The following is a 24,594-nucleotide window of genomic DNA, read 5'->3' as shown; positions in this document are numbered from 1 at the left end:
TCAGTCGAGCCGTGAGCCAGACCCTCAGGAAATGGCCCAAGCTCCGTCCGGAACCCATCCGGGTCCATCAGGCGCCTGGGACGGAACCAACGTATCGGCTCCGTCTCCCTGCGGCGGTGAATGGCGGTCAGAAAGTCCAGGCGAAGAAGAGAGTGATCTGACCATGACAAAGGTTCAATGACTAATTCCTTTAAGTCCAGATCTCTCAACCACTGACCAGAGAGAAAAATCAGGTCCAGGGTGCCACCCCCAATGTGAGTAGGGCCATCAACTACTTGGGTCATGTCCAAGGCCGTCATGGAAGCCATGAACTCCCGAGCTGCCGTCGATGACGAGCCGGACGATGGCAAGTTAAAGTCCCCCATGACTAAAAGTCTGGGGGTCTCAACTGCCACCCCGGCCAGCACCTCCAGGAGCTCGGGCAGGGCAGCTGTCACGCAGCAAGGAGCCAGGTACGTGATCAGCATACCCATCTGACACCTATGACCCCATCTCACAAAGAGGGATTCGCACCCGGCAATCTGAGGTACAGTGGTCTCCCTCGGCTCTAGACTCTCTCTAATCACAACCCCCACCCCCCCACCCCTACCCTGGGGCCTCGGCTGATGGGCTGCACGGAAACCCGGCGGGCACAACTCAACCAGGGGCACGCCCCCTTCAGTGCCCAACCAGGTCTCCGTAATGCCCATAAGGTCCGGAACCCCTGTATAAGGTCACAAACGAGGGGCTTTATTCACCACGGACCGAGCATTGCACAACATCAGCCGGAGGCCCAAGCTCTGAGGATCCTGACCATCCGGGAACGGGTGAAGTCCAAGGGTCGGAGCGTGATCGCTTTCAAACATCGAGCACGCGCTCCCGGAACTTGATATGACCCCTCGCTTCCGCCATATCTGCCTCTCCCACTTACCGTGTCAATAGAACCACCCTCACAGATAGGAACACACTCTCCCCCCATAACCTCCGGACCTAATAAAGAAAAACCGCCGCGAGCATGTGCAGGAACTGGCCCCCTACCCGACGGGTTACCCCCATTACCCGCCCTTACCCTCCCACCCCTTAAAAATTCCCTTTCTAAAAAACCCCATAAACCCTTCTTTTTAGCATGCCACCTCTGATAAAATTAACAGATTTTATCTGTTAATGTTTTTATCTGCTATGTTTTTAACAGTGGATAGTTTTAATGCTTTTCAGTGTTTTTATGTTGTAAGCTGCCCAGTGTTGTTGGATACAAGCAGGGGTACTATTCAACAGGTTCTGACAGGTTCTGGAGAATTGGTAGTGGAAATTTTGAGTAGTTCAGAGAGCCAGCAAATACCACCTCTGGCTGGCCCCAGAATGGGATGGGAATGGAGATTGGAGATTTTGCAGTATCCTTCCCCTGCCATGCCCACCAAGCCATGCCACGCCCACAGAACCGGTAGTTAAAAAAAATGAATTCCACCTCTGGATACAAGAAATGGCTGCAAATAAATTTCATAAATAAAATGGACTAGTTATGCAGAACTCTAATAAATGATACATTGATTATACAACTTCAGCATTGAAGGAAAAATCCCCAACTGCCCATTTGAGGCCCCCACTGAACACTGAGAGAGTTTAATGGTCTGTGATATATTAATAAAGTGAAACATTTGGGTGTCAAGGCAGCCAATCGTATCCACAGCAAAGTGCATGTTGTTTGCCACCTGTCTCACCAATTCAACATTGGGCAGCTAAAGAAATTTAAACACCATATAAGTATAATGTATATTAAATAAATAAATACTGTCCAAAGATTCCCAAGCACACCATTCACTAATAGCATAGACTTGATTGCTCTCCTGACCCCTGTGCCTGGGAAAATGCTCAGGTCTGAAAGATTAGCCAAGTCAGGGCCAGCTGAACCTTGGGTGGGGTGGAGTTTCAGAGGGCAGGTGCAACTAGAGGAAAGGCATGGTTCTTGATCCCTTTAATTCCTTAATGCATACAATCTGGAGTATGTCTTCTCCTGACCAACTTAATGAAATGGGTAGAAACTATGTGTGATGATGTCACAAATGTCATTTTGCTCTGGTTGCGGGCAGCTATGAAGTCAGCTAAATATGTTTTTATTGCTTTCAAGACTTCATTTCTTGGGAGTGAGGCGGAAGATTTCTTCTTTTGTAATGTGTTAGTTTCTTGACTTACAGAACATGAAAACAATGTTCATGTTCATGTTCAAGATCATAGCTACATGTTTTTGACTACAGCTGGCCGGAGTAGTCAAAAACAGTAGCTATGATCTTTTCCTTTCCTTTCCTTTCCTTTCCTTTCCTTTCCTTTCCTTTCCTTCCCTTCCCTTCCCTTCCCTTCCCTACCCTACCCTACCCTACCCTACCCTACCCTACCTCTGCTTTACCAGAATTCCTATGTGGGTTACTTCCTTTTCTGAACCTAAGACCAAGATCATTTTTCTGAAGGATACTTTTTTCCTTTCTTTTATTTTAAAACAAGTCATGGCAATAAGAAAGAGTGCTGAAAGTACTAATCATTCTTAATAATAAATGTTGATGGACCACCAGCAATCATTCCATATAGGAATCACAAAAGAAGAGGATATTTGTAGCTCAGGGTTGAACTGTGGAGTCCTTGTGCTCTCTGAGCTTTGTTGTTCACAGAGATTTTGTTACCCAACTAGGTAACATCATCTGTGTGACTGAATGGGAGATATATAGTAGCTTCTCCTGCCAGTTTTGGGTGTGGCTTTCCCCTTGATAGTTGTTTTCTGTTTTTAACAGTAACAGAGAGCAAACCCTACACTCACCCACACTGATGATACTACCTAGTTGGGCAATGAAACTTCTGTAAACAAACAACAAAGCTCAGAGAGCACCAAGCACTCAACAGAAGTTCCAAAATCTGAACAAAATGTTCATGTGAAGAAATTCGGAAGATCTGAATCCAAAGGATATTCATGGCATTGGCTACTTCTCTGTACAATATTAATATTGCAGCAACGAGCTTTCCTGTTATATCCAGATTTTTTTCCTGTTAATTATAGCTCCCATCATTTCCACCCAGCATAATCAATAGTCAGAAGTGATCAAGAGGCACCATATGGGGACGCTTATGTTACATTACTTGTTGCAACTAAAGATAGTTATTTCCCACCCACCCCAAGCATCTGTTCCCTGTTTTTATGATAATATAGAAGCATTTCTTCTCTAGGTGTGCTGGGGCTTCCAATCGAAGGGCTGCTTTGGAGAGACGGATGAACAACAAATTGCAGTCAGCCTCTGAAAGTGAAAATGAGAACGCCATGATCGATCATCTGGACTCCCAGTCACCTGAAGCAGAGCCTGCTGGCACTGGGATGGCATCAGTGGAGCAGAACATGACATCCGCGACAGTTTCGGTGTGGACAGATGAGTCTGGGGTTGATAACCCTGCTTTTGAGGAGAACATAGGAACGGAGAGTGAGTTTTGTTCTTCTTTTAGTCTTCGGTTTGATCGGTGCACTTTAAAGCAGGAGTCTCCAACCTTGGCAACTTTTAAGACTTGTGGACTTCAACTCCAGAAGTTGTTGTTGTTGCCAAGTCTTAAAAGTTGCCAAGGTTGGAGACTCCTGCTTTAAACATTGAGAAATCTCAAAATTAGATTTTATCCTGGCCTGCAAGAAAATAACCCATTTTTCCTACATTATATACAGTATGTATATGCAGTATGTAACTTATATGCTGCTCATCTCATCTAGAGGCGACTCTAGGCAACTTACAATCTATATAAACAACAAGATAGAACATTACAACTAAAACAGTATCATTTAAACATTTGTTTACAGAAACTTTGAGAATTAATTTGAGCTACACAGAATAAATGCTTGTGTTAAATATAACTATGAGGTGTGGGTTTTTTTAAAGTCCTACTTAGCCTCAGTTTTTTTGTTACAGTCTGTTGAATGATTGTTAACAACTCCCAAGCATTAATTTTTGATCTGCAAAACTGGGAGGTAACAATTTGCAGGATCTGGAGAGCTCCATGCCTATGTTGGCGTTTATACCTATATTTTATAAGACAAAAAGCTTTTATGCCAGTGACGTGCTGTATATGTACAACATCAGTTTTATCTATTGTGTTGTTTGTAGATTCTTATGATCAGCTCTGATATCACTTTAAGTGGGTGGCCATTTCAAATTTAAATTTGTCTGAAGCCAAATAATATGATTTTTCCTTTGGCTTTCACATACATCTTTATGTGAAACAATTTTCTAAAACTCCATCATGATTATCCCGCATAACCTTATGAAACATTCTCCCTTCCCCTGGGAAGTGAGTTTAATTCCATCCCTTATTTCCAAAAGTCCCTCAAGATTTGGCTACATCATCAGGCCTGGGGTTCCCAGGGGACTGTTTGAAGTGGCTCCATTATTGCTGTTAACATTTAATCTTTCTGTGCCTAATGGGTTTTTAAAATGTTGTAATCGTGACTCCCTTTTTTATATATGTTTGTTGTTTTTTATATGTTTGTTGTATGCTTCCCAGAGTCGCTTTTTGTGAGATGGGCAGCCATATAAATTTGATTTACAAACAAATAAATAAATAAAAATTGGGAGATGCATGATCTTCAGCACAAGCTGATGTATGGCAGTCTGATAATCACTGGCTGACCACCTAGCTCTTGCTGGACTGCTTTGGGCTTTAGCAGCCCTGTTAAAAGTCACAGTTCAGGTGTAGAGATGGGAAGACCTGGGGGAGGAAAACTGGAAAAATTGGGAGGGAAACAGGGTTTTTCTGTTTGTTTGTTTGTTTGTTTGTTTGTTTGTTTGTTTGTTTGTTTGTTTAAACTTGTTTTCCCCCCAATTTTTCCAGGAGGGTTTCAAGGCCTTCCCATCTCTGTTCAGGTGTCCCCACATTAAAAGGTAAAGGTAAAGGTTCCCCTTGCACATGTATGCTAGTCGTTCTTGACTCTAGGGGGTGGTGTTCATCTCCGTTTCAAAGCCGAAGAGCCAGCGTTGTCCGAAGACGTCTCCGTGGTCATGTGGCTGGCATGACTAAACGCCAAAGGCGCACGGAACACTGTTACCTTCCCACCAAAGGTGGTCCCTATTTTTCTACTTGCATTTTTTACGTGCTTTCGAACTTGGCAGAAGCTGGGACAAGTAACGGGAGCTCACCCCATTACGCGGCACTAGGGATTTGAACCACTGAACGGCTGACCTTTTGATTGACAAGCTCAGCGTCTTAGCCACTGAGCCACCATGTCCCCTAATGTCCCCATATTAGCCACCTACTAGCAGTTTGACTTTGGTCAAAAAGTCCTGCAGGCTTGGTTTTAATTTGTTTTACTTATGACATATCAGGTGTCTTTTTATTTTGTTATATTTATTTTATTCTGTCTAGTAACATATTGCATTGAAAAAATGTATTTATATGTACATATTGACTTCTTTCCCAACTGGGCAGCAATCCATCAGCCATCAAGTTTACCGGAAGGTGAGATCACCACCATTGAAATTCATCGGTCCAATCCTTATATTGAATTGGGAATTAGCATAGTGGGTGGCAATGAAACACCTTTGATCAACATTGTTATTCAAGAAGTTTATCGTGACGGGATTATTGCCAGAGATGGAAGGCTCCTTGCTGGAGATCAAATACTGCAGGTACATATCCAATTATATATTCTTCTCAACTCTGGAGTGTCTAGATTGTGCAGCTATGTATTAGATGATGAGTAAGCAAGAAAGATTGATGATTTCCTGGCACATTTTTGGAATTCTCTGCTTGGGATAAAAGTTAATATAGCAGCTAATGGCCAGAACGTGCCGTAATTCAAGCAAAGTAAAATAAGCTTTTTCAGTAGCTACTATATATTCCTGATTTAACAGGTTTTCATGTTTTTTTATATCTAGTTCATATTTTTCAACCAAAAAAATATTGAGAAATCAAGATGATTGTTTATTCCTTCTTTTGTGAGTGATTTGAAATGCTTCCATTGCCTATAAGCCTATATGATACATTGGAAAATATAGCAATGTCGTTTTTAGCAGAGCAGTAGAAATTACAGTTGTTGATTTCTAAAGCTCTCTGTTTCCAACCCCCAATTTACAAACCATTTTCACGTCTTCCTTTTTCATAAAAATGCTAAGAGATTAGGATGAAATTAAGATTTGAGTTTTGATCTGCTTTTGTGGATGTTCATGCCTTCTCAAATTAGAACTAGGTCTTGCATTATATGTGGAAGAAGGGCCAATGCAGGATGGAAAATCTTATGGGAGATTTAGGAAATCAATTATGGAAGTTTACAATTATTAGTTCCTCAGGTTGATAACCTATTGGAAGGATTAATTCAAGCCCAATCTTTCTGTACTGTTCCTTCTTTTTCCTTCCCAGAGAATTTATCTTGAGCACAATAAGGCAGAAGTAATTTTATAGGCTGCAAAGAAGGCCACAGAGATTGTCATCCTGAATGTCACCATTATACAGAACATTTTCTCCCACCAAACTGAGAGATAATAGAACAGAAGAGAAGAGAAGAGAATAACAGAGTTGGAAGGGACCTTGGAGGTCTTCTAATCCAACCCCCTGCTCAGGCAGGAAACCCTACATCATTTCAGGCAAATGGTTGTCCAATCTCTTCTTAAATACTTCCAATGTTGGAGCATTCACAATTTCTGGAGGCAAGTCATTCTGCTGATTAATTGTTCTGTCAGGAAATTTCTTCTTAGTTCTAGGTTGCTTCTCTCCTTGATTAGTTTCCACCCATTGCTTCTTGTTCTGCCCTCAGGTGCTTTGGAAAATAGCTTGACTCCCCCTTCTTTGTGGCAACACCTGAGATATTGGAACACGGCTATCATGTCACCTCTAGTCCTTCTTTTCATTAAACTAGACATACCCAGTTCCAGCAACCGTTCTTTATATGTTTTAGCTTTAGCATAGTTTTAGTCTTTGTTGCTCTTCTTTGCACTCTTTCTAGAGATGTTGTGTCAGACTTGGTTGCATCTCTACTGCTTCTCTTGTCCTCTTGCTTCCTTTGAATTTAGAGGATGATCCTCAGACTGAGTTTTTTTAAAAGAAGACTAGATAGGATCATGGAAAATAAGACAGTCACTGGCTGCTGAACTGTAAGCTGCACACCCTAAATACTGGTTGTTGGAAAGCAACAGTGAAAAGGGTTATCACCCTCCAATCTAATCTCGTGAGCTTCCCAAATATATATAGTTGGTACCAACAGAAGAGAAGTTGGCCAGTTGGCCATTGCAGTATTTATTACAATTTATTTGTAATTTATTACAATTACAATTACAGCCTGATCCATCCAGACTTCCCTTATATTCTTATGACTAGTGAAGTTTTTAACAAATTTGTTCAAATTTGCAGTCCTTTTAACAATTTAAATACTGAAAAAGAATTGATAGCTTGAGGGATGAATAATAGGATGTTTATATTTTCCTAATTAGGTCTATTGAATGTTGTCTAAAATGCCTGCTTAGAATAGGAAAAGAGTTAGGGTGTTATCAAAGTATCATTCAATTTAAGGTGTGTATCCAAGGTATTTATTCTGGATTGATGAGAACGCTTGTGTGTGAGAAGTAGTATACAAATAAAACATTGAAAAAGATACTGGATTTCCCCTTTCTGCTTGCTGAGCTTACCTTAGCCTGCATAAAATCATTCCAATACCATCCCTGAAGTCAATATTCGTGCATAGGTTTAGTCTAATATAGCTAATTAGAGCCTGAAGACAAGAGCAACAGTGCCAAAATAAAGCAAGAAAGAATTCCAAAGTTGCTTTCTAAAATCACTTGGACTTCCTTAATAGCCCTTCTTTCCATGTTTATTGTGTCTCTTAAATACCCTTTCTCCATTTTACATTACACAAATATTACCAATATCAATGAACTATAATTATTTTGCTTTGGTAAACTCTGTTCCTTCATTTCCCTTTAAATAAAAGCTCATAAACATGCAGTTGAGAAGGATTTTGCAGAATTTCCCCAAATTTCAGTTCTCTGAGAATATATGCTCTCTACTGGCAGGAAACGTGAGAAATGGAGACTTTGTCACAAAGTTTAATTAACAAGCCTTGGGAATACTGAAGCATATTTTGAGTTAAAAGAGAGAAAAATAGATTAAAAGAGAAAGAAGTAGAATATATTTTTTACACCTTTACTAATACTCAAGAATGTGGCAAATAGCTATTTCACACAGAATGTGAAAAGGAAACAGTTGTTTGAGTCTCAGTGATTATTCTAATCATAAGGCGTCAACGCATTTAGCAGTTTAGATTTTGGATTGGTCTTTTTCATCCTATTAAGTGATACTACAGCTTTTTTCTTTCTGCTGTTTCACGCTTTTTTCTTCAGGGTTCTTCTTTATTTTCCTTCCTCATCAGGTGGCACAAGCTCCCCCCAATCCGATGTAACTGGGGAATTGTAGGGCACTACCTCTGGAAGGCACCAGGTTGAGGAAGGCTGATAAGGATAGAATAAATTCATTATACAGAGTGTACCAGTATACCATTAGCATCCCTGGCTATCAGTAATGGTGAAAGCAGACTAATATAGGTAAATATATAGATGTTTTCAAAAGATTTACTTAGGTGCAAAAGGAAAAAAAAAATGTCCCCCCAAAGGTTATTCTCGAAATTGCCAAGAATATTTGTGAAAAATGTTCAGTACATTTGGCTCTGATCTTACGAAGTTACGAATTCTGTATATTAATAGCTCACTCATTCTCTGAATGCTTAACCTTATGCTCCCAGAACAACATCTTTCATGCAGAAAAGATGGTGGGAAAACTTCCAGAAATGCAAAATCCTTGACCTAAATGTAGTCATGCTGATTATTGCAGGAACAGACAGAGAAACTGGGAAATGGGAGCCAAAAAGGGTAGAGAAATAAATGGCATCTCCTGGAAACAGATGTCCGTCTGGAACATTGAACAGGGGCAGATTGTCCCAGGCCTGACGTATCTTTTCTGCTTCTTTGCTTTCAGGTGAATAACTTTGACATCAGTAACGTGTCTCACAACCATGCCAGGGCTGTCCTTTCCCAGCCTTGTACATCGCTGCATCTCACTGTCCTCCGAGAGAGACGATTCGTAAGCCGAACACACAATCATAGTGATAGCCCTCCCCAGCGAGAGGATAGCTTCCATCTGACCTTACACAAGCGAGACTCCAGCGAACAGCTTGGCATTAAGCTGGTGCGCAGAACAGATGAGCCAGGAGTATTTATTCTTGACCTGCTGGAAGGGGGGCTGGCTGCTCAGGATGGCCGACTCTGTAGCAACGACAAGGTGTTGGCGATCAATGGGCATGACCTGAAGCACGGCACACCTGAACTGGCTGCTCATATTATCCAGGTAAAGTCCTGTGGCTGGGGGATTCACTCTCTTTTGCATAGTGTGATTTTTTCCCAAGCTGGACCGGGGTAGCTGGGAATGATGGAGTTTCTTGCCTTAATACACCCTGCCAGTTGTCAGATTAAGGAAGGCCAGCCACCTAAAAGTCAAGGATGTTGATGCCCCAAATTGCATTCAAACGGAACCTTGCTAACAAACTCATAAATTGACAAATACTCTATACTTGGTGATTATTAGAGAGGCCTACCATAATTTAGTAGGGATGTGGTGGCTCAGTGGCTAAGCCGCTGAGCTTGTCGATCGAAAGGTCGGCAGTTCAGCGGTTCGAATCCCTAGTACTGCGTAACACGGTGAGCTCCCGTTACTTGTCCCAGCTCCTGCCAACCTAGCAGTTCGAAAGCATGTAAAAAATCCAAGTAGAAAAATAGGGACCACCTTTGGTAGGAAGGTAACAGCGTTCGTGCGCCTTTGGCGCTTAGTCATGCCGGCCACATGACCACAGAGACATCTTCGGACAGCGCTGGCTCTTCGGCTTTGAAACTGAGATGACCACTGACCCCTAGAGTCAGGAACAACAAGCACATATGTGCGAGGGGAACCTTTACCTTTACTTTACAATAATTTAAATAGGGTTGTGTAGCATTGCAGATTCAGAAGAGGAAAGCTTAGTCAGAAGGCACATGGCATGTAGCACCTGCCAGCAACTCCTTAAAGTTGTATTTTCCCAGGATTGTGCCCAAGAAAACAGCTGCTTTTTTTTTCTTTTGAAACCAAAGCATTGCACGATCCTATTAATTATATAGCATTATTTTTTCAAACCTTTCTCCCTTCCCCCCCCCACCCCCGCCACAAGCTGGTTTCCATAGTAAAGTTGGGAAGCTTTCTGTAGGTCTTTTGAGACTAGTCATGAAACAGTATCGTGGTACACTCTTGGCTGCTTCTGCACTGCCATTGGGATTTAGATACAGTGGACTAGCAAATTTTACTTGATTTTTTTTTCCTTTTCTCTCTAATTCAACTTTTGAGATAGCAATCAGCAACGGCTGAGCTGATGATAGTGAAATCAGGTGCTGGCAAACTGATTGAACTAGTCCTCTGTCATGACAGAATATGGAGAAAACAAGAGTCTGACCAGTATTGATTTCCTTCATACGTACGATATAGTCTTCACAGTTGGTTCTTGAATAGAAAATCAGGTAGTCCTCGACTTATGATCATAGTGGACCCCAGAATTTCTGTTGTCAATCATGATGTTGTAAATTGAGGCACCCATATGACTGGACACAATTTAACAACTTTTTCTGGAGCAGTTGTTAAGTGAATGCTATGGTCGTTTAGTGAATCAATGTATTTTTATGGGATTTTTTTTTTGCTGGAAACCAAATTAAAAACACCAGAAACCAGCAAAAATACATTGTGAATCATGGTCACGTGACTGAGGAACGCTGAACTGGCCGTAAAGATGAGGTGGTTGCCAAGCACTGAAATGAAGTCATGTGACCATGGTGTGCATGCGTGCGTGTGCGCACTCATGCGCACAGCCAATGGAATTCCAGAATAAATGGTTTTTGGTGGGTTTGTTGCAGAGGTAAAATGCTCTCAGTTTGGACCGGATCACCCGATCCGGTAGCGATGGTGGCGGGTGGTTCGGAGAACCAGTAGCAAAAATCTCTGCCTCCCCCCCCCCACCGCCCATGCCCAGCTGAGCCGTGTAATCATCAGAGGTTGTTTTTTTTTTTTACTTTTAAAAGCATTTTTTCTTTGGCCGAAAAATGCTTTGAAAAGTTTTTTAAAAAAGCCTCTGATGATCGTGCGGCTCAGCTGGGATTGTCAGAGGCTTTTAAAAGCATTTTTTCTACAACCTCTTTGGATAAAGAGGTTGTAGAAAAAATGCTTTTAAAAGGTTCCCCTGGCGATTCCAGCTGAGTTGCCTGATCGTCAGAGGCTTTTAAAAACATTTTTTTACAACCTTTTTGGTGGAAGAGGTTGTAGAAAAAATACTTTTAAAAGTAAAAAAAAAAAGTTGGCCATACCCACCCAGTCACATTACCGCCACCACCACCACTAAGCCACGCCCACAGAACCGGTAGTAACAAATTTTACATTTCACCCCTGGTTTGTTGTAACTTCAAATAGTGACTAAGCAACCTGTTGTTAAGCGAAGACTGCCTGTTCTTCGACTATTCTTTGCTCTCAGAGGTAGCCAGTGTTTATGCTCCAATCCTCCATTCATGTTTCGTGTGAATCTGCAGGCCAGTGGCGAGAGGGTGAACTTAACTATTTCCAGGCCTACCAAGTCCCAAATTGTAAGCATTCTCAGAGACGGAGGAACCCATCTCACCAGCCATCATCAATCCTATCAGCTATATCACAGCAACAGGCCAAGCCCACATAAGGTAAACTTGGGAATGGACAAGGTGTTATTTAAATTTATATTCTAATGTAAATTTACCTCTCTGTCTCCTAAACCAATAAATGAATTGAAATTCCTTCAGTGCATTTCAGTGTTCATATTTTTTACTTTTTTCCAATTAACTGGGTACTGAAATCCATATGGGAAGGAATATCGACACAAAATTTAATGTATTAATGAAAATAATATATAAAAAGTAATGTTTTAGGGAACTGGGTTTTTTAAAAATGCAGTTATTAAGCAAACCAATATATAAAATAGGTGTACTAAAGGAAAATGCATATTCAGACATGAACAACTTTTTATGCATACCCTTTTTAAGAAATTGCAAGCTAAAATGGAATGAAGCCAAAATTGGGAAATTAAGAAAAAAAATGAAAAAAAAGAACAGGCGTTATCCCTTACCTCTACAATGTTGATTGCTATAAGAATGATTTTGTCTATACATTTTTGTTAAGACTAAACATTGTATGATTAGATGCCTAGGAAGTTGGAAAAATGCACCCTCTACTGGATAACATAGCTATTCCCACAGGCATCTGTTAATCTTTGTTATTAAAAATGTTGTCCTCTAAATATGGGCAGGCACTTAAAATATCCCAGCAGAATAGACAAAAATGTGCCACCTCTCATTATACAATTTTTCAACTTGAAAATGTACATTCAGATCCAAAAGGATGTGAGCCTACGTACCACCCCTAAATACACACACCTCTTCTCCCCACCCTCCAAACTGGATATATTGTATTGTTATGCAATCCAAACAGCAAAAAAGAAGAATTATTATTTTAGATCATAGATTAGGGAGAGCACTAATATTTTGTATTTGTAAGAAGGTTTGTGGAGGGGCACTTAATTTTCTAAATCTTCGAAGGGGGGAAAATGACAGTGTCTTTTAATGACTATATGAGGCTTTTTAAATGAAACACCTGTCAGTATCACTATGACAGTAATTCACCTGTAAAATGTTTTTTAAGGAAATCCATTTGCATTGATATACTTAATTTTCTCTAATAACAGTTGTGTTTTGAACAACTCTAATATATGCAGTTTTAAAAACTATTATCCTTAATGCATTCCTTCAGGTTTGAAATCTTCTGTGAAATATATTTTAAAATGCAGTCTCCCATAATGCATGTTTTTTGTAAGCATATTTCAATATTTTAAAAATGTTGAGCTACAGTTAATGGATGCTGGCAAAGTCTACATGACTATTTGTTCCCCATCGGGATCTGTATGTGCAGATAATTTGGCTTCCCTCCTTCTGACTTAACCTAAGTTAAATGTGTCCCTAAACTCTTGTTCTTTTTTTGTAGGATCTCTCACAATGTGTGACTTGCCAAGAGAAGCATATCACAGTGAAGAAGGAGCCCCATGAGTCCCTTGGCATGACAGTAGCAGGAGGTCGAGGCAGCAAAAGTGGAGAATTGCCAATATTTGTTACAAGTGTACAACCTCACGGCTGTTTGGCAAGAGATGGCAGGATCAAAAGAGGTAAAAGCAGAAGGCAGTATTGAACCAGTCGGATGGATCGGTGGATGGAGGGATGGAAAGAAGGACTGCCCCTTTTAGCATACCAGGCTGACTGGAAAATGCTGACATTGAAGCGCAGAAATGACAGATATTATAGTTCTGCAAAGGGTGGTGCAAGCTGCCACATGTCCTGTGCATTTGTACATATGTGACATCCTGTTGTTAGATAAAGCACAGAAAATAGCAACTTAGTGGTATTCGTTTGCAACTGAATATTCCCTTAACGGGGGGGGGGGGGGGGGTAAGATAGGAGGGGAGAAGGAGAGAGAGGAGCAAAAGAAAGGGAAAAGGAGAGGAAGAAAGGGAGGGGAAAAAGAGTAGGAGAGATTAGAAAGGGGGAAAGAAGGGAGAAGGGGGGAAAGGAAGGGGAAGGAGAGAAGAGGAAGGAGAGGAGGAGAGAAGAAAGTAGAAAGGGATAGAAGATTGCAGGGAAGGGAAAGAGAGAAGAGGGAGAAGAAGGATTGTTGTAAAATAAGGGAGAAGAAAGGGTAGAAGAGCAACCCCAAATATAATTAATTAAAAAATCTTGTTTCTTTTATTTTCTTTTTTCTTTAGAAAATATATGTATATGTGTGATTAATTACGAATAAGAGAATGTACATTTACAATATGTTTATAAGAAAAAAAATTTAAAAAGCTTTTTATAAAAAAGAAAAAGAATATCCCCTCAATGGGACCTCTTGTTGGTTTTTACCCAGGTGATGTATTGATGAATATTAATGGCATTGATCTGACCAATCTGAGTCACAGCGAGGCTGTGGCTATGCTCAAAGCCAGCGCTGCTTCCTCGGTCGTTGCCCTGAAGGCTCTAGAGGTCCAGATTGCAGAAGAGCAGCCCCAGGCAAATGATGAGCAGCCAAGCACCATCAGTGAGAATGAATATGATGCTAGCTGGTCGCCATCTTGGGTCATGTGGTTGGGACTTCCAAGGTATGAGTAATTTCCTCTTCTTCTCTGTAGCGTCTGCAATTTTTTTTTCTGAGCAGGGTTGCTGATCATGCTGTTTTCTATACTCAACCTCAGAAGCTCTTTGCAAGCCCTGTGCATGCCATTCTCTTACAGGATAATGTGTTAAAAATAGAAGACATTATTGTAATTTTTAATAAGGTTTCTATAACATGTGATTTGTAGAGCACTACCTTTTTTTAAGAGTTTCTCTCAGAATATCAGGATTAACCTATAGTTTCTTGTGAAAACCCAAACCAACAAAACAAAGAAACAGGTCCTGTTTGGTAAAAAGGAGTCCATTTTAAAAAGGAGCTATAAAAGTCATATATTTAATATTAGCTGTTTTATGTTTAAAATGTATCTGTCCCCTTCGAGACCTCAGGTTACTTTTCCCAAGGTTTTCCAAAAATTAGTTACTCTCTAAGCATCAACATTCTTGATCTCATAGAATTTGGATCCAGGTTTGGGTATGAGGTTAGTTTTTATTTTATTTTTATTTATTTTCATCAAGCATGTATTTTATGACAGATACAAGTGTAAACATAATTATAAATACATGTAAAGGGTATGAATAAAAGAAAACATTAGGGCAGGGACGGTAGGAACGCTGGTGCACCTATGCACGCCCCTTACAGACCTCTTAGGAATGGGGTAAGGTCTACAGTAGCCAGTCTAAGGTTATAGAGTTTTGGGATTTGGGGAAGAAACCACAGAGTCAGGTAGTGCATTCCAGGGTTTGACAGCTCTATTACTGAAGTCGTATTTTCTGCAGTCTAGTTTGGATCGGTTTACCATGAGTTTGTATCTATTGTGTGCTCTTGTGTTGTTTTGGTTGAAGCTGAAGTATTCATTGGCTGGTAGGACATTGTAGCAGATGATTTTATGTACTATGCTTAGGTCAGACTGAAGACAGCTAAATTCTAAGTTGTCTAAGCCCAACATTTCGGATCTGGTGGCATAAGGTATTTCGTTGCGAGCAGAGGAGTGGAGGACTCTTCTTGTGAAATATCTCTGGACTGGTTCAGTGCAGTGCGGGTTCCAGACAGATGAGCTGTATTCAAGAATTGGTCTGGCAAAAGTTTATGCCCTAGTTTGCAGTTCAATGTTACTGAAGAAGAAACTATGCAAGATTAGGTTAACAACTCTTAATGCTTTTTTAGCAATTGATGTAATATTTTGCCTGGATCTTTAAAAAGTGTGCTGCACTTCAGGGAAAGAAGAGCTTTTGTTTAGAAATGCATCTTACTGAATAATTACTGTTTGAATTATTAAAATTTATTCTACGCAGGCAAGCCTGAAAGAGTTGTTATTATTTGTTAGAGGTCTAACAGATTTGCTTAACAGATTTTACAACTCCTTGCCCTCTTTTTTCCACAGCTGCCTACATAGTTACCATGACGTTGTGCTAAGAAGGAGCAATCTAGCCAGCTGGGGATTTAGCATTGTTGGTGGCTATGAGGAAAATCACACAAACCAGCCTTTCTTCATTAAAACAATTGTTATAGGAACACCAGCATATTTTGATGGAAGACTCAAGTAAGGCTTCTTTTTGTTTTTTATCTGTAATTTTAACAAAATAAGGAAGTCACCAGAGCTCATAGCTGACACTTCAGATTCGTTCTTAAGTCCAGTGTTTCTTAAACTTGGTAGCGCTAAGATGTATGGACTTCAACTTCCCAAATCCTGGCCGTTGAAGTCCAGACATCTTAAAGTTGCCATGGTTGAGAACAGTGGTGGGATTCAAGTAATTTAACAATCGGTTCTCTGCCCTAATGATTTCTTCCAACAGCCAGTTAGCCAAATTGCTCAGAAAGTTAATAACCGGTTCTCCCGAAGTGGTGTGAACTGGCTGAATCCCACCACTAGTTGAGAAACACTGCTCAAGACAATATGAAATGTGTGTACTTTGTGTGTTAGAAGTAACTCTTTGTAAAGTACAGATCCTGATGACTGAGCAGGGAATTTGATTGACAGATAGTCTTCTACTTACAACTGGCATTAATGGCCATTCAGAGTTATGATGGACTTTTAAAAAACATATGACCCATCCTCGGAGTTATGACTGCAGTTCCCTGTTGCAGTCCCATGATCATAGTTGGGTGGCTGGCAACCCGGTTGCATTTACAACCAATTGTGGTGTTCCGTGATCATGTGACCATGATTTGGGAGCTTTTTTGCTGTTTTTCAGTAGAAAGGGAAGGACAGAAGTTGTCTACCTTGTTGAGTTCCTCAACAGCTTTTTTTTAAAGAAGGAAATGAACCAGTTCCTCCTTCAAAACTGGCAGGACCGTGCCTCACTCCCATTACCAGATCCTAACTGCATCAGAGGTGGGTTTCAGCAGGTTCTGACTAGTTCTGGAGAACCGGTAGCAGAAATTTTGAGTAGTTCGGAGAACCGGTAGTAAAAATTCTGACTGGCCCTGCCCCCATCTATTCTCTGCCTCCCAAGTCCCAGCTGATCGGGAGGAAATGGGGATTTTGCAGTAACCTTCCCCTGGATTGGGGAGGGAACGAAGATTTTACAGTATCCTTCCCCTGCCACGCCCACCAAGCCATGCCCACAGAACCAGTAGTAAAAAAATTTGAAACCCACCACTGAACTACATGTCATCTTCTGGGGAGGCTTAGATAACCAGGAGAAACAGAGATCCAAGCTTATAGTCTGAGAATCCTATACACTTTCTGAGAACTAATAGGGTCAAATTCCTCCTGGATAACCAAGCCAGACTGAGGCTCATTTACCTTCATGGCACCTGCCTCAAGGCTAGAGTCCAACTTTTAGCAGATACTTTAACTCAGGGGTCTCCAACCTTGGCAACTTTAAGAATTGTGGACTTCAATTCCCAGAGTTCCTCAGCCAGCTTTGCTGAGCTTTGCTGGCTGAGGAACTCTGGGAATTGAAGGAACTCTGAGGAACTCTGGGAACTCTGGGAATTGAAGTCCACAATTCTTAAAGTTGCCAAGGTTGGAGACCCCTGCTTTAACTAACAGATACTTAGTATATTCCTCACAGCAGCCTTGCCTGGTGAACTTCTGACTCCAGCTTCCTCAGGAGGATCTGGGTTATTTTCCCAATTTGATATCCCTCAGATGTCTACCACAAACCAAGAATCCATTACCCACCAAATCACCCCATATTCCTCTCTCCCCCCCCCCCCCATTTTAAATGCTAAGCTGAATGTTTTCACTTTTCTGCCTTTCCAGATATTTTCCACAGCTAGGCTATTTAGTGAATCAGCTTATAAATTGTTCCATAACTGATGCCTTCTTAATTAATCAGGCAATAGAAACTAAACATTCAAAATCATTTGAATTCAACCGTTACTTTTAAAAATCTGAATTACCAGCATCATTTTCAAAGAGGCATACTCTTCTGCAATAGAGACAGTTAGTGAGAGATAGTACTTGCTGTATTGTTAACAAGATGCTTTCTTCTTTACTTGTAAATAAGATGCTTTCTTCTTTGGAACAATTGTTTTTTGCAAGTATATATCAGTCAGTTAACATCCTTTGGAGCTAGAATGGTGTTTAGTCTTCTGTCATACTTAAACAGAGGCTTCTAAGAATTGGTTGTGCAAACTCGGGTCATTTCCTGCAGTATGTGGAGTTGTGCAATTTACTAATCCTCATTGTTTCTCTCCTTAGATGTGGTGATATGATTGTTGCTGTCAATGGACTTTCAACCATGGGTATGAGCCATTCAGCGCTGGTTCCTATGTTAAAGGAACAGAGAAATAAAGTAACATTGACTGTTATCTGCTGGCCAGGAAGTCTTGTATAACGTGCAAAGAACATATACATTGGTTGAAGCAGCTTTTTTTTTTTTAAATAGCTGGCTCGACTTTTTCAGGCAAAGCTGTGGTTTTTTTCTCCCCTTTTCTACTAATGCAGCTGGTAATAAGCTGGGCCAAAAAATTGCTACCTTCATATTTGACAAATGTGTATAAACAGGGGGTGCGTGGGAAAGGAAGATTTTTTTTAACTATACTGTGTTGTTCTTCCCATCCTAAAGTAGCCATTTCTGTCAAGTTTTGTTTATTATTATTTTGTTTATTTCCCATCATTATGTCACTGCAGTATCCATGTGCATATACTTCAGTTTCTTGGTTGGCTTAAGGAGGTCAGCCTATTCCAACAATTGTAGTGGAGGGCAGGATTGCACCTAGCCTGGGTGCCAACATGCTGGCATGTTAGCTACCTGCTAGGCTGATCTCTGCATTGTTAAACACAGATGCATATGTATAACCTGAAGACAGCAGGTTAACAACAAATGACACGAAAGACCTTCTACATAAGAGATGGTTATCCTGTAAGGTGCTTCCTATTTAGGTTTTCAGCTTTGCTCACGGAAGGCACACCTGGAACCCTCTGTTTCAATTGTTAAAATGTGTTGCTGCGTTAAGATTTAATAGATTAACGTCTACATATTTTTTCCTACATTTCAGTATTCTTCTGTTTATATGAGAGCCTGAGCAATTCTTTGTGCTATGACTGCCACATAGAAGTTGCAGGAAGTAATTCCATGTAGCACATGCTCCATATACTAGTCTTAACCCATAAGAAGGCCCACTGCCCCAAGGTTACAGTTGGTTTTCTTTTATCAAATGCATTGGGGGGCAGGGAGTGGTGGAAAGAAAGAAAATGGTTGTCAGCCATTGCCCAAGAAAAGTATTTATGGCATCCTAATTATAATGTACCAATTTATCCCTGGCTACATGTAATCAGCAAGCCCATGTTTCATGTGAAGCATGACGGTAGCTTATAAGAACCCCTGGTAGCATAAATAGTTGCCCCAAGGCTGAAACTGCAATCAGTATTATTATCTAAGGCATGCACCGATGCATGACCAACCTATGAAAGCAGCATCAGATGCAGAGCGGTGCTTTGCTTATAGGCAGGTATCTTTTGTGACAATTCCAAATCCTGTAATCTGAATAAATTATGAGAACTTGCCATTATGTCTGCATCTTCTGTTTTGCATAATTTATTCCTCCATTAAGTCTTCATTGTGTATTTGGCATTATCATTGGACAAGGCATGGGGTACAATGGAGCTTCTTGCCAGAGGAAACTTGCCTCACCCATTTCCCGACTTTTAAGAGTCATAAAATAATAGGGCAGGAAGGAGGTCTTCTAGGCCAGGGGTCTCAAACCTTGGCAACTTTTAAGACTTGTGGACTTCAACTCCCAGAATTCTGGGAGTTGAAGTCCACAAATCTTAAAGTTGCCAAGGTTGGGGACCCCTGGTCTAGGCTAACTAGAATGAATAACCAACTATTGTTTGAGAACCTCCAGAGATGGAGCACTCACAACTCCAGGAATCAGATCCTAGTCAGGATATTCTTCCTAATTTTAAATTTGGATTTCTCTTTGTGAAGTTTCCAGCTTTTAGTTCTTGTCCTATCCTCTGGCACTACGAGGAATAAATGTACACCTGCTTCCCTATGTTAGCCCTTCTGGCATTGTAAATTTTTGGGTCTCCCCTTAGCCTTATCTTCTTTAGGATAAACATCCCCTTTCCTTTTAATTGTTCTTGATAGGATTTAATTGCCAAACCCCTCATCATCTCTTGTTCTTCGCTGCCTTCTTTCCAATTTCTGTACTATGGCAGCCAATCCCAGATACTGTAATCTGATCAGGCCAGCACATGGCAGACCTGTCATTCCCCACAATCTCAAGACTATATATCTGTTGACACAGCCTAAGGTGGCATTGGCTCTTTGGGCAGTTGCAGCACATCGTTGGCTCTTACTTAATCTGTAGTCTACTAGGACACTCTGATCCTACTCACCAATACTATTTTCAAAACCAATACCACCAGTATTGTACTTGTGCATTTGGTTTTTTCCCTCCTTAATTGCAGAACCTTACATTTCTGACCATTGAACTGAATTTCATTGTAAGGGCTCAATATACAAATCAATACCCTTTGAACCTTGAGCTGGTCTTTTAATGTATTACCAATCTCTCCTCTTGGCTTTGTGTCATCTGCAACTCTGCTTAGCATCTGTTCTATGGCTTGCCTAAGTCATTTAGAACAATGCTGAAGAACGCTAGGTCCAAAATAGAATTCTGAAGTACCTGCCCCCCTTGATCTACTAAGGACCATGAATTGGGTACTGTTGTTCAACTAATAGTGAATCCATCTGATAATAGAACCATCCATTCCAGAACAGTTCTAGGTTATGTAAAAGAAAGCCATGGTCAACTTTATCAGCCTGGGGAGCATTGAACCAAATATATTTCTTTTAATCATAAGGTCCAGATTTTTTTAGAAGTAAAAGATTGTAGTGATAAGTGAAAGTGAAGGTACAGAATGTACATTGACACTTCATGAAGTGTATACAATTGTTAGATATACATACATATGTATATGTATATGTGTAGGTAGGTAGGTAGGTATACATACATATATATACATACATATATACATATACATATACATATACATATACATATACATATACATATACATATACATATACATATACATATACATATACATATACATATACATATATATATATATATATATATATATATATATATATATATATATATATAAAACTTTATTTGCCTATTACAGTTCTTGGAAAATGGGTCATTTAGGTCTTGCCAGTTCTCTTTTTCACTAAGGAGGTTTAATAGCAGAAACCTAGCTAATTAAGGTGTATGTTTTGTAGACTTCATAGTTCCTTTCAAAAGAGAAAAAATTTATGTGCGTCTCAATATTCCTAATCCCTACAAAATGTATTTGAACTTCTTTCCATCCCGACTGTTCACTGAGTAGGACCAAAGCCTACATTTTTTTTTTTTTAAAAGGAAACAATGAACTGCAATAATTGGAATATTTTTTGAATATTTCGTGTGTAAAGGGGGTTGTACCCTTCATTAAAATGTCATGTGGGTATGATAACAGTGCTGGCAACAGTAACAAAAATTAATTGGGGGTGACATTAGTTTGATCTGCAATATTAACATGCATTGATAATTGCTGTCCAAAGTGAATGTTTTGCTATGTGAAAAAAATGTTTTTCTAAAAACCATTTTTACACTTTATACTGCAGCTAATTGTAGCTTTCTTGTGTGTCTTATATGCAAAAGCTGAGAAATAATTTAGAAAAGGGAAAAACTATTATTAGGAGTGCTATGTTATAATATCAGGAAGTCTAATGGGGAGAAGGAACCTGACACCTATAACTGGGAGAAAGAATGGTATTTTCCCTCGTTATTTTGTCTCCTGATAAAAGCCCAGATGCCTTTACCTAAAACGCTGAAGCAACCTATGTTGTTTACGGAGTCGTTTCCTTAATTATTTACTTTCTCTGAACTGAGGACAGCTAGTTTGTTTTATACACAGATTCACACTTACATTCTACAACAAACCTTTACCATAGGTAGTTGGACAATATGGACACCCTCTTGTAAAGCACTCAGTGTTGGCTTTCAAATGAATCCAGATTTCCTCTACAAAAGTCGTTCAGCCTGCCATATTTTTCGGAGTATAAGATGCTCCGAACTATAAGACGCACCTACCTTTTTTGGTGAGGAAAACAAGAAAAAGAAATCTGCCTCTGCCTCCCAGCAATTTTGCCTCCTTGCAGCAAACAGAAGACAGCCTGTTTTACTTTCATTTTCGTTTTCAGCATAGCTTGTTTAGCACCAGAAAAAAAAATCTGCTCCCAGCAATTTACCTCCTTGCAGCAAGCAGCAGAGGCCCATGCAGCAATAGGCAATGGCGATCCCTGCAGCCTGAAATAGCTGAGAGTCGGGAGGCCGATCCAACGGACAATCAACTTGTGCTAATTAGGCTGTGCTGGAGCTGAAATGGGCTGTTTCTTCTTGCTGCTTGCTGCAAGGAGGTAAATTGCTGAGAGGCAGAGGCCAAAGGGTGGGGGCTAGTGGGTGAGTGGGGCTGCATTTGGTTTATAAGACGCACCAAAATTTTCACCCCCTTTTGGGGGGGGGGAAGGTTCGTCCTATACGCCGAAAAATACGGTACTTGAAAGTAGTCTTAATTCATAATGGTTAAGTACATTTAAGAATGATCTGTGTATTATAATGCTAGTATTACTTATCTGAGAATGTATTTTACCCTCACATCTTTCTAATATGGACATGCATTTTTCCTGCCTCCCTTCATTCCCATGTTTGAAACATTCTAATATGAAATAATACGGCATGTCTTTTTGAGTTCTTTCCCCTAAAGAAAGCGGTAATACTTTGATATTTTTTTAAAAAAAACAACCAACACAACAAGTATGATTTTACTTCTGTCCTGTGCAATGCAAAATCTTATGCTTTCACACTGTAAATATATACAGTATTGCTGTGTTTAATAACATCCATCAAGGATGGGAATTTATCCAGCCCAGTCAGAACTGCAGTGAAAATTCCCATTTGTACACAGACCAAAGTCCAAAGAACTTCCTGGGGTTGCATAAGGAATGTTGTATCTTCATGATTTTTTTCTGACTGACTCTGATGCTATATTGCATGTTGCTTTTGGAATTCTCTGTTCCAAAAGCAATTGATGTGATATATAGGAGGCGGTACTACCATTGCAAAACTTTTCACATTCTACTAGGTTATTGCTACTATGTATGTAACCTTCCATATTTGCTGTAATAAAATGGCCCACCTTCGTAAAGAATCCCATTGTGAAATCCCTTGAAGATGGGAAACACTTCAGGACCCAGCAGCCACAGCAGTCAGGATTACGAAGATTATGAATGGCTGTGGATAAGAAGATATCACTGTAAAATAGAGAGCTGGCATGATGAGGTCGGTGTTGTACCATCATTATGGACCCATTCAAGATGGAAAGATTGAGGGTTAAGCCTTAATGTTTGTACAAAAATAAGCAACTATTTCCCCTTCCTTGAGTGAATGACGGGATATAATTTTTCAGTTTTAACTTTGTAAACCAAGCATTGCATTTTATTGCAAGTTACCCTAAAAGCTAACGAGAAACATAGTTGCCCTGTATTCAGCACATGCCATTGAGATTAGGCCATTGCACTGAATGCTCAGGCAAAACTATCATCTCATGTAGTGGCAAAGAGTGCCATAGACTTTGTGCTAGGATTCTGTACAATCAATTACCATTTCTATTAATAGAAGCTGGTACCAGGTGGATTCTCTTATCCTTGCCCTATTTTTTTTGTTTTGTTTTGCTGACATGTTATTTCAATTTCCTTATTATTCTCATGTATATCATTGGGTTGGTTCTTTAGTGCCTTCTGTCTTAAACTATACCATACAGTGAATTCCAGTGCTGTGGTATTAACTGAAGGATAAGAGAAAAATAAAAATGAGTTTTCCTTTTGCAGTGGTCTTGACTGTTGTCTTTTATAATGTTCTTCTTTCACTGGTGAGCCAAGTCCACTTGAACGTTCAAATGCATCTCAGTTCTTTTAACACAATCATGACTTTATTGAGCTTCCTGCTACTATGATACATATGTTTTAGCCATAGCACTTTATTATATACATTGGCTTTTTATATTCTCACAAACCAGTGAATTGAAGAAATCCCCATTGTTGCTCTCCTATCTCTTCTTGCATGGATGAAATCCACTATATGGAGCAGGGGTCTCCAACCTTAGTAACTTTAAGACTTGTGGACTTCAACTCACAGAATTCCTCAGCCAGCTTTGCTTCCTTCCAATTTGTCTCCATCAGCCTAAATAGCATCCTTAAAACTGTGACAATCTACAAGAGGCTTTTTTTAAAGTTCACTGAGACAAACAGGAACCTAAGTGTGTAGCTTTGATAGTGGATAAATAAAAACTGTTAAGAAAATGATGCAATATTACACGCTAAAGTCAGGGGTGAAATGCTCCTGGTTCGGACAAGATTGCCCGATCCGATAGTGATGGCGGCAGGTGGTTCAGAGAACCGATAGCAAAAATCCCTAGCCCTCCCCCCCCCCATGCCCAGCTGAGCCGCACAAAAAAAGGCCAGAGCTTTTTTTTAACTTTTAAAAGCATTTATTTTACAATCTCTTCCACTGAATAGGTTGTTAAAAAATGCTTTTAAAATTTTTTAAAAAGGCTCTGATGATCCCAACTGAGCTGCCTGATTGTCAGAGGTTTTTTTTTAACTTTTAAAAGCATTTTTTACAACCTATTCAGCGGAAGAGGTTGTAAAAAAAATGCTTTTAAAAGTAAAAAAAAAAGATTGCATGCCACAGCTGATCACCCTCCCACACACGTCTACTTACCCCATGCTTCCTTTTGGTGTGCACTGCATGTGCGCACACCTTGCATTTGGTGTGTGGTGCGTACGTGCATGTGCAACCAGTGAACCGGTAGTAAACCGATTCAGATTTCCCCACTGGATAGAGTAGATATTAAGCACTGGCAAATCAGGT

At 40.1% G+C, this 24,594-nt stretch overlaps 1 protein-coding gene across 4 annotated transcripts in view; it reads left to right on the top strand.

Annotated features, from left to right (window-relative positions):
• The window catches only part of LNX2 (ligand of numb-protein X 2), an 87,092-nt gene extending 67,918 nt beyond the window's left edge, over positions 1 to 19,174 (top strand). For all 4 annotated transcript variants that reach the window (XM_058186168.1, XM_058186169.1, XM_058186166.1 and 1 more), the window contains 8 exons: positions 3,190 to 3,437; positions 5,425 to 5,624; positions 8,959 to 9,327; positions 11,580 to 11,723; positions 13,057 to 13,234; positions 13,972 to 14,203; positions 15,599 to 15,757; positions 17,867 to 19,174. In XM_058186168.1, the coding sequence (XP_058042151.1) occupies positions 3,190 to 3,437; positions 5,425 to 5,624; positions 8,959 to 9,327; positions 11,580 to 11,723; positions 13,057 to 13,234; positions 13,972 to 14,203; positions 15,599 to 15,757; positions 17,867 to 18,002 (1,666 nt within the window). In that variant the 3' untranslated portion in view covers positions 18,003 to 19,174. The remainder of the gene's footprint in view (positions 1 to 3,189; positions 3,438 to 5,424; positions 5,625 to 8,958; positions 9,328 to 11,579; positions 11,724 to 13,056; positions 13,235 to 13,971; positions 14,204 to 15,598; positions 15,758 to 17,866) is intronic.
• The last annotated feature ends 5,420 nt before the right edge of the window (positions 19,175 to 24,594 follow it).

The sequence above is a fragment of the Ahaetulla prasina genome, chromosome 5 (assembly GCF_028640845.1).
Source record: "Ahaetulla prasina isolate Xishuangbanna chromosome 5, ASM2864084v1, whole genome shotgun sequence".
In the NCBI taxonomy this organism is placed as follows: domain Eukaryota; kingdom Metazoa; phylum Chordata; class Lepidosauria; order Squamata; family Colubridae; genus Ahaetulla; species Ahaetulla prasina.
The sequence above is the reverse complement of the archived record's forward strand: the minus strand, read 5'-3'. Positions and strand labels throughout refer to the sequence as shown.